Raw genomic sequence first — 9,805 nt, forward strand, 5'->3', positions numbered from 1 at the left:
CTACAAGACATCTGTTTTTGAAAATTGAAGTTAGCAATTTTTTTGGGGGGGGGTACAGGTAGTTAGCCTTGCCTAGGGCACAAAATAGCCTGGCACCGGCACTGCCTAAAATAAATGAAGCTTCAGCTCTGAATAAGCAGCTTTACCTGGCAACTGTTAGTAAATGTGTTCCATATCACTGAGAAAGGAGGAGCGACAGAAACAGAGCCTGACACTGTACCTGTCTAGCAAGTTCAGCCAGTTGCCCTAATTTCCAATTCTCAGTGTGTTATTTTACAATAGTTCATTAATTACTGAAGCTGCCTTGTAATTCACCCTCTTTGGACAATCTTTTGTTGAAGCAGTAAAATGAATTTGATGGGTTCAACAGTCACTTAAACCAGAATGTCTCTTGGAGGAACTACCATGGAATGCAGCGATTATATAAAGGAATGCAGTCTGTCTATTGCAGGAGAGCAAATATTTAATCCTACCAGCTTTAGAAAGTGTAAAGGGGTATAATCTTACTATCTCCACTTACCATAGAAAGGGGATACTATCTCCACTTACCATAGAAATAAATGCCAGGTGTCTTTAGGTAGGAAACCCTAGGTTTCCACTCCAGTTTATGCAAAGATGTAGTATTCGTCACCAAACCTTTCTGTAGCCTCCCTTGTTAAGCATATTGCCTAAGATGCAAGGAAAGCTTCAGTGCTTCCCAATACAGCTTCCAGATTAGAGCATGCAGAAACATGAAACCATGAGACCTGCAAATTTGCTAACTTCAGAGAAGTATTACCAAAATTAGAACTCCACGCCAAATCAGAAATACTTCTCCTTGAATAGTGGAATAGAACTTTTTTTAAAAATCCAAATTGGCAGCACCTCTTTTTTCAATGATATGCAGAAAAAATACATCAACCTAATTTTGTTTTTATTAATTTATCTTAAATCAGTATCAATGAAAAATATTTCTGAAGTTGTCACGGTTATTGCGTCTCAAGCAACGTTAAAAATTCAAGAAAGGCCAGTGCTTTCACACTTCAGAAAATAAAAGCCAAATTTATCTGCTCAGTAAACACAAGACCTGCTGTATCAGTTCTGTGGCACAAGAGAACCTGTAAATTGCAGGACAGTTCCTCTTGGGAAAACTAGAAGCAAATGCCCAAGTCTGTTTGAGTTCAGTGCTTACTAATGATCATATACTTTTAGATGTAACATGTTCAATTTCAAATCAGCTTTATGTTCAGAGAGAGAGAATGCAACTTCACTAACTTACATCCAAGGATAAGAATTTAAATGTTATTAGCTGTTCCAGGGAAGAATGGGATACAAGAAATAAAGTATCATCTGAAAGTATCATCATCTGAAAGCCTAATGAGAGTTTCCTGTATGGGGTCATACTTTGACAAATGTGTCAACAACAGCTAGTATTTTGTTCTGTAATGCGACAAAACTACAAACAGTAGCTGCAGAAAATCTTTTATTTATTTTCAAAAACTTTTTAAAAAGACATTTTAAATAAATCTAATGCTGCTTTCTTTATTTACTTTGTTTTAAAGCAGCAAATGTATATCCCACATTTATAGATTTTATTTTTAAAATTGCAGTCTGTCACAAAGCCTTAGACATATGTAGACAGCTCTGCACACATTAGGCATGTTTGTTTACTATAACCACAAGATCTCAACTTGTTGGATACAGTCATCCAGTTCTAACAGATTAAATATGTATAACTATTAAAGACAGCATGTTTTCTAGCACTGAGAAGTATTACCTCTCTGATACCTTCACTGCTTCATTCTGAAGATTGGGCTTCAATCTTAGCAACTCAATCTGAAGTCTCATTATACAGCTTATTTTAAAAAAAATTAAATTCCACCACACTATTTTTGGAATCATACCCCTCAAGTTATCTTCCCTAAACCTTGTCAGATTGAGTGAACAATATAGTCCTACAGGCAGGCCCCGCTTTACGGCGCTTCACCTTTCGGCGTTCTGCTAATGTGGCGACTTTCAATTAGGGAAGTCCCCGCTTTAAGGCACTTGTTCTGCTTTTACGGCGGTTTTTGCTCATCGCACACCATTTTCGCGTCATTTTCACGCAATGCGCACCATTATCATCAATGGGTTCCACTTTTCGGCAGTTTCCGCTTTTCGGCAGCAGTCCGGAACGGAACCTGTCGTATAAGCGGGGCCCGCCTATATTTACACAATACTCAAGTATGAGGCATGAACGTATAGAATGAGGAACAGGGCAACACCTTTTGCTCTATCCCCAATATCATATCTTTTTCTTTCAGTAACCACATTATGTGAGATTGTGCAAGAAGAAAGCCCTATGTGTGAGCTCCTGCTCACAAGCAGGGGCTCCACATTATAGGGAGACCTGATTATTTGTTGTTCCAATTGTGCAGAGCTCACATACTGGGGCTTTCTTCTCATACAACCACAAACACCACATGGTTACTGAAAGAAAAAGATGTGCTGTCAGAGGTCAGGCTAAAAGCACAGCCCGGCTAGACATTTATGCCCTACTAGGGATGGAAAGATCTGTCAATTTCAGTTCTCTAAATTCCTAATTTTTCCCATCTTTATTCTTCTAATAAACCCATTTTTGTAGATAGTTTTGACTAATGTACACATTTTTGCAAGCAAATTCTCATTATATAATGCATTTTTCTATGTTACTTTCACTCATATATTTTATACACAGTTTCCCCTAATATATGCATTTTGGTACACATTGTTTGGTTTGCGAACTGCTTTCCTGATCACCTATGGCAAGTGTGGGGAACCTTTGGCCCTCCAGATGTTGCTGAACTACAACTCCCATCATCGCTGGCCACTGACCATTCTGCTGGGGCTGATGGAAGATGTAGTTCAGCAACATCTGGAGGGCCACAAGTTCCCCACCCCAACCTATGGTCATCAGGCAAGTAATTAAAAATGAGAGTAGTTTAACAAACTGAGCAACATAACTCTGAATTAGGCGAATGAATGTGACTTACTCTGAACACTTTAAAGTGCTATATATTATTATTATGAAGAACAAATTATGCAGAATGATACATTGCATAACAAATGCCACCCAGTGGCAGCACATCAGTGAATTGCACTTCCCATGAAAGTTCACCTAGTCCTCACTTTGTGATCTTTTTGGAAAGGAAAGGAAAGGAAAGGAAAACCTTGTTCATTTTCCCAGGCTTTTAAAACTCTCAAGTTTTCATCTATTTCCTGGCACGGTTGAAAATTTGTTATGCTGATTTTGTCACTGTTTGTGAATTTAATTGTATTGTTTTATTATTTATTGTAAGCCACCCACAGAATAGCAGCATATAAATATTGATAATAAATAATAAACAGTGTGTTGAAAACATGACAAAATTCTACTGTAAGCATGCATTCTGTAGATCATTTCAGTGTTTCAAGCAATCTCAGCTTCAGGTAGCTCCCGGAGACTCCTTTTCCTCCCATTTTCCAGTGACTTTTGCAGACACTGCAGTGGGAGAGCAGGGGTATAGTCTTCCAGGGTTGCAGGGGACAGATGAGACACCCTACGTTTTTGGAAGCCAGGTCCCGTAGGGTCCCTATATCCACAGCATCCAATGAGTCAATCAGCACAAACTGAAGAGTCTTCTAACATGCCTCCTTGTCCTTTCCTGCTGATTGGAGCCAATCGGAGTAAAAGGAGCTGAGCCAGCCACTGAGAAGACTCTTCTCAGTGGATAACACACTCCCTTTTCAAGGCGATTGGCTCCTGGGAATATGTTGTTGTGGCAGAAGGCATTAACAAGGATCTCATTCTCAACCCAGCAGCAAAAAAGCGGGGAGGAGGTAGGAGATGTGTGGTTCAGTTCCAGCCCAAACCTAGGAGTAGGGGAGGAGGAAAAGAGAAAAAAATGTGTTTGGGGGGATTGTGTGTGAGAGAGATGATGTTTCAGCTTCAAATGTTGTGTATGCATATATTGTGCATGGTGGGGTGAAATGAAAATAAACATGCCTAAGAATGTTTGTGTGGTGCAGCCAACACCAGGGGTTAGGATCAGGAATTTCCATGCTTACGCAGTTACCCTTAGTATGGCGGCCAAGAAGGGAAACTCAGCAAAAAAAGGTTCCTTACCTTACAGCTTGATGATGAAAAACTGCCTGAATGGGCTAAAAGCTCTCTTTTTTTCTAACATTCTAGGTATGCGTGGAAGGAGGAGGGGGTGACACAGGGAAATTGGGGAAGGAAAGGATTTTCCCATTACCTACCTTCTAGAAGGTGGCAAAGTTCAAAAGGTTACAAATTCCTACGCACATGAGTGCCTGGCCAGCCGAGAGTGTAAATTCCTTCATTTAGGAAAACAGCCTCTGTCTTAACCAGCAGCAAAAAAGCCCCCAGAGAAAGGGGGGGGAAGTCCATGCACAAAGCAGTTTTTTTAAAGTGTGTGTTTTTCTTTATTGCTATAGGGCTTTCTGAGTCAATTATGCAGGCCCCAATAACTGTCAACTGCAAGCAAGCCTTTATTAGTTCCTACTTCAAAATACCAAGACAAGTTGTGGAGAGTGAGAATTCTGTAATTACAGAAGAAAAGACAGTGAATCCTGATGATAGCATCCCCTCTACCTCATCAAGCAGTTTGGTAGCAGCAGGAAACAAATGTATAGGCACCAATTCAGTAATTCCAGCAATTGTCAAACTGACAGTGACAAAAGACACTAAAATGGTGACTATGATAGAGAAAGTTTTATATTGTTTTAAATTGTTTTTTTAAAAGATGTATTTTAAATTGTATTTGTTTTTAGTTACTGTAAACCACCCAGAGAGCTTCGGCTATGGGGTGGTATACAAGTATAATAAATAAATAAATAATAAAATAAATAAACAGAAACCAGTATTCAAGTCTAGTATTCTATAACCTTAGAAAGTTGTATCATCTTAGAACAGTGTGTGGCTGTGACTATCATGAAGAGATCCTGCAGTTCTGAATTTGCCACTATACTACTGGGGACGAGCATGTGTTGTACCACATTAACCAATGGATGTATTGTAGGACTGATGCCTCCACATTCTCCTAAACAATCTTTATCAATTTACTTCACTTATATCCAAGTGGCTCAGGTTGACTCATGTGGTTCCCAGCAGTCTATTATACAAGATCCACAACTTACTGGAGCTAAGCCGGTTTGGTCCTATAACATAACTGCATCACATGCCTTCAGTTTGCAAAAAGTTTGGCAACACAGGATGAATCAAGCTTTGGATCCTTCAGCCAATCCAGTTCTAAATGGGGGGGGGGGACCTGTCTAAATCCACAACCGCAATCCAGTTCAGCAAGGGACTATTACTCCACTATTTTAAAATAGCCATATTTAATGTCAGGGATCAAATACAAAGATAAATATCAGGGATGAAAACCTAGTTCCTTTTCTCCTCATTTGTTCTCCTATTCCCAAGTTGAACCCAACCAGACATATGTAAACTTCTTAATTAGCATAAATATTAGCCAATCATATAATTTACATTTAACATTGGAGAAAAATTTAAAAAACAGAGCAAAAGACACACAAAGGAAGAAGCAACACCCCCTTTTTTAAAAAATCCAACTATGGAAGAGTAATTCAGTCTTGAAAATAATCAGAGGTGAGTTGGTCAATCCCTTCCAACCACATCTGTCTTTCTCCCAACATTCTCTCTCAGCTGTGTCCATTTTCTAACCAGAACACTGGGAGGCCTCCTAGAAGCCATAGGAAGCCAAGAGGGCAGCTGCCATTAAGTCTGAACTGGTTCTCCAGCACAGCACTGATAGCGACTGCTCCCTTTCTTCCTCCCAGACTTACAGCTAATGTATTTAAGTCTAGGAGAGAAAAAGAGAAACTGGACAGGCAGAAGGCCTCCCTAACACCATTGTGGAGATTAAGCACACACTTCCATTCTTGGGGTAGGGGTCCAGAGAGAGAATCAGAGGAAGCAAAAATAACCAACCAGTGCTGCCAATGTCTGATTTCTGTCCTCACCAGAAAAGAAAAAAAGAAACAAAAAACCAAGTGCCACGGCATTGTCTGGCTGGGTAAACATGGCGGCGCTGGCAGGGCTTGCATCCTCTTCTGCTCCTTTTTTAAGCACAGAAACAGAAAGCAAGTCTAACCAGCAGGCACATTGTGTTTAAGGAACCCTATTTAAGGCAGAGTTGCCTTCTGGGGATAGCATATAGGATTGTTTCTGCCATCCTCCAGAATAGAAGAATGCTGTTCTAGAAGGACCATGCATACCCTTCTCTCAGCATGTAAGAAGAGAGGAGGAAGTTCCACACACCTTCAAGCAGACTTTCACCTTAAGCAGAACTCTGATAGGAAGACTGCCTGCCAGGCTATTTGTCTTGCCCTTTTCTGCAAGGGGGAAAGTGAGAGCCTTCAACAGGAAGACACACAAAAAGCTGTGTTTTTGTATCCCTGGGGGCATTTTTTGCTCACCACACAGGCAAGTAGTTATGTGCTAACAAACTACAACACATGGGTTTAGGTGGTCACTTGTAAACTCACCAAAGGCTGATGTCACCTCTGTGGATAGATGCTGAGCTGCAGCATCTGCCCACACTAAAATGAATTTTCATGATACCTCTGAGGCCAATAGATAATATACAGTTAAGGAGATGTGATTTATTTATTTATTACATTTATACACCGCCCCATAGCCGAAGCTCTCTGGGAGGTTTACAGCAATTAAAAACAATAAAAACAAATTTACAAATTTTAAAACACAAAAGACAATTTAAAAACACAATTAAAAACATTAAAAACAATTTAAAAACACATGCTAAAATGCCTGGGAGAAGAGGAAAGTCTTGAGCTGGCGCCAAAAAGATAACAGTGTTGGCGCCAGGCGCACCTCATCACACAAATCATTCCATAATTTGGGGGACACCACTGAGAAGGCCCTCTCCCTTGTTGACAGACTCCCAGCTTCCCTCCAAGGAGGCACCCGGAGGAGGACCTTAGATGTTGAGCGTAGTGAATGGGTGGGTTCATGTCAGGAGAGGCGGTTCATCAGGCATTGTGGTCCCAAGCCATGTAAGGCTTTATAGGTTAAAACCAGCACTTTGAATCGAGCTTGGAAACATACAGGCAGCCAATGCAAGTAGGCCAGAATCGGTTTTATGTGTTCGAACTGTCTGGTCCCTGTTACCAATCTGGACGCTGCATTTTGCACAAGCTGCAATTTCCGAACTGTCTTCAAAGGCAGCCCCATGTAGAGCACATTGCAGTAATCTAGCTTGGAGGTTATCAGAACATGGACAACTGAAGCCAGGTTATCCCTGTCCAGATAGGGGCATAGCTGGGCCACTAACAAAAGCTGGTAGAAGGCACTCCGTGCCACCGAGGCTACCTGAGCCTCAAGTGACAGAGATGGTTCTAGGAGAACCCCCAAGCTACAAACCTGCTCCTTTCTGGGGGAGTGCAACCCCATCCAGGACAGGTTGGACATCCACCATCCAGTCAGAAGAACCACCCACTAGCAGCATCTCAGTCATGTCTGGATTGAGCCTCAGTTTATTAGCCCTTGTCCAGTCCATTGGCACAGCCAGACACTGGTTCAGCACATTGACAGCCTCACCTGAAGAAGATGAAAAGGAGAAATAGAGCTGCATGTCATCAGCAACACACTCAAAGCTCCGGATGACAGCACCCAACAGTTTCATGTAGGTGTTGAACAGCATGGGGGACAGAACTGACCCCTGTGGAACCCCATACTGAAGAGTCCAGGGTGCCGAGCAATGTTCCCCAAGCACTACCTTCTGGAGCTGACCCGCCAAGTAGGAGCAGAACCACCACCATGCAGTCCCTCCCACTCCCAACTCAGCCAGTCTTCCCAGAAGGATACCATGGCTGATGGTACTGAAAGCCGCTGAGAGATCAAGGAGAATCAGCAGAGTCACACTCCCCGTCTCTCTCCCGACAAAGGTCATCATACAGGGTGACCAAGGCTGTTTCCGTGCCAAAACCAGGCCTGAAACCAGACTGAACCAGAGAGATAAAACTCACCTCCCTACATGTATGAATCCTGCTGACAACTGCCTCTCCACAGCTGGCATCAGCCTTTGGTGAGTTTACAAGCTGCCACTAGGAAGCAAACGATCTATCACCAGTATCCAGTTTATATGGAAGTGCAAGCTGAGCACAAAGTATCATAAAGTTACTTTGGTCGAATTTTACAACTGGCATACTCAAGGGCTTTGGAGGGGGGGATGTATGCACACTTAAGCCTGTAATTTTTATAGTTCCACAATGGGTAAAAAAAGCATCTTTATATTTGAATGCTAGAAATATGTTTGGCAGTGTCTTTTATAAATATTAGAACTCTCAAAATACATCAGTGTTTTCCAGATCTAGTACGTTAAGAGCAAGCCAATAAATCTGCTGTGTCTTTGTTAGTTTTATAGCGGGGGGGGGGAACTTTGGCAAGTGCACTACACGATACATGATTATGGCAAAAAAAAAAGAACATCTGATTAAAATGTCTTTGTCTACACAAGTACTAATGAGTCACAGGAGCCTCCTTTGCACCTGCAGGCTTAACAGCAGCAGTCGAGGTTTGGCTACCCAATGTCAAGCGGAGAGTCTGCCAGTCAAAGCAGCAGAGTGGACGGGGGTGCTCCGAGAAGTAGCCACACACACCCAGGAGCTGGATAAAACATGTTCTGCACCTGTGTATGAGTGAAGCAGGCGGCGGGAGGAGCATGTTCATCGGGGAGGGAAGACCACTCCCAGACCTATGGGGGGGGGGCGGAGGAAGGAAAGAAAGGGTAGCTAGATACATAGCAGGCGGGGAGAGAACATAAGCGCCCCTACTTCAGTTTTGCGCTCCCACTCGCTCGCTGTCTTGCTCACCTGCGGTTTATGGGCCTGACCCTGACAGCCACCTTCACCGACGCCATGGTGCATCCCGCCCGCAAACGAAGAGCCTCTTCCCCTTCGCCTGCCTCTCTCAGGAGCACCCTCCTTCTCCTGGAGAGGGACGCTTCTACTTAGGTGGGCGGGTCACATCGCCGACCCACTGCCGCCCGCCTTCTGGGCGCTTCTCCATTCTCGGGACTAGCACTTGGACCGGCCTCCCGGAGCCAATAGCACTACGGAAGGTACCCCGCCCCGCCCCTCTGGCTCCGGCTCCGGCTCCGGCTCCGGCTCCTACGACGCCAACGCCTCAACCCCAGCCGCGCAGGGCTCTCGTAAGGGTGCTGCCGAGGGACAAATGGGTGCCGAACGCGTTGACCACTCTTTCCCCAATTATAACTCTTCCCCCTCCCTTCTAGACTGGATTTGAATGACTGAGCGTTTTTTACACGTCCCAAACCGGGTGACTGCTTGCAACGCTCAATCCGTCAGAGGCTGATGATGACGGCCGCTGCGTGGGAAGCCAGTAACTTGCAGCCATACAAATACTGTACAGTAGGTGTTTTGCCACGCCTGTATGTTTCCAATTATTTCCGGCGGGGGGGGGGGTTATAAAATTTGTTTCACGGCGATGTCACATGTTGCGACTGAAAGCCTTTCTTCCTCCTTATACCAGATTGAGTGTTCTCGGTTGGTGGCACGCTAAAACGCAACTCGTCTAGTAGTGGCTTGCAAGAGGGGCAAGCGCACTCGTCCCTAAGGATTGCTCCGACGCAGAGAGACGCGGTAGGGTAGGCGGAGTTCAATCGGCGGCTGCACTTGGCCTCAGAAGAAAAACGCCCTTTCCCCTCAATCTCATCCTCTGCCTTTAGCGCTTAAAAAAAATCAGAGCTTGGAAAAGTTACTTTTTTTGAACTACAACTCCCATCAGCCCCAGCCAGCATGGCCA

General features: G+C 43.6%; 1 protein-coding gene across 7 annotated transcripts in view; it reads right to left on the reverse strand.

Annotated features, from left to right (window-relative positions):
- KIF16B (kinesin family member 16B) overlaps positions 1 to 9,350 on the reverse strand; it is a 198,809-nt gene extending 189,459 nt beyond the window's left edge. For 3 of the 7 annotated variants that reach the window (XM_061622596.1, XM_061622599.1, XM_061622600.1), the window contains exon 1: positions 8,854 to 9,348. In XM_061622596.1, coding sequence (XP_061478580.1) covers positions 8,854 to 8,900 — 47 coding nt within the window. In that variant the 5' untranslated portion in view covers positions 8,901 to 9,348. Of the gene's footprint in view, positions 1 to 8,853 lie in introns of all 7 variants that reach the window. The other 4 variants (XM_061622598.1, XM_061622603.1, XM_061622597.1 and 1 more) reach the window with 3 other exon arrangements.
- Between the last annotated feature and the right edge of the window lie 455 nt (positions 9,351 to 9,805).

The sequence above is a fragment of the Rhineura floridana genome, chromosome 4 (genome assembly GCF_030035675.1).
Source record: "Rhineura floridana isolate rRhiFlo1 chromosome 4, rRhiFlo1.hap2, whole genome shotgun sequence".
Lineage (NCBI taxonomy): Eukaryota > Metazoa > Chordata > Lepidosauria > Squamata > Rhineuridae > Rhineura > Rhineura floridana.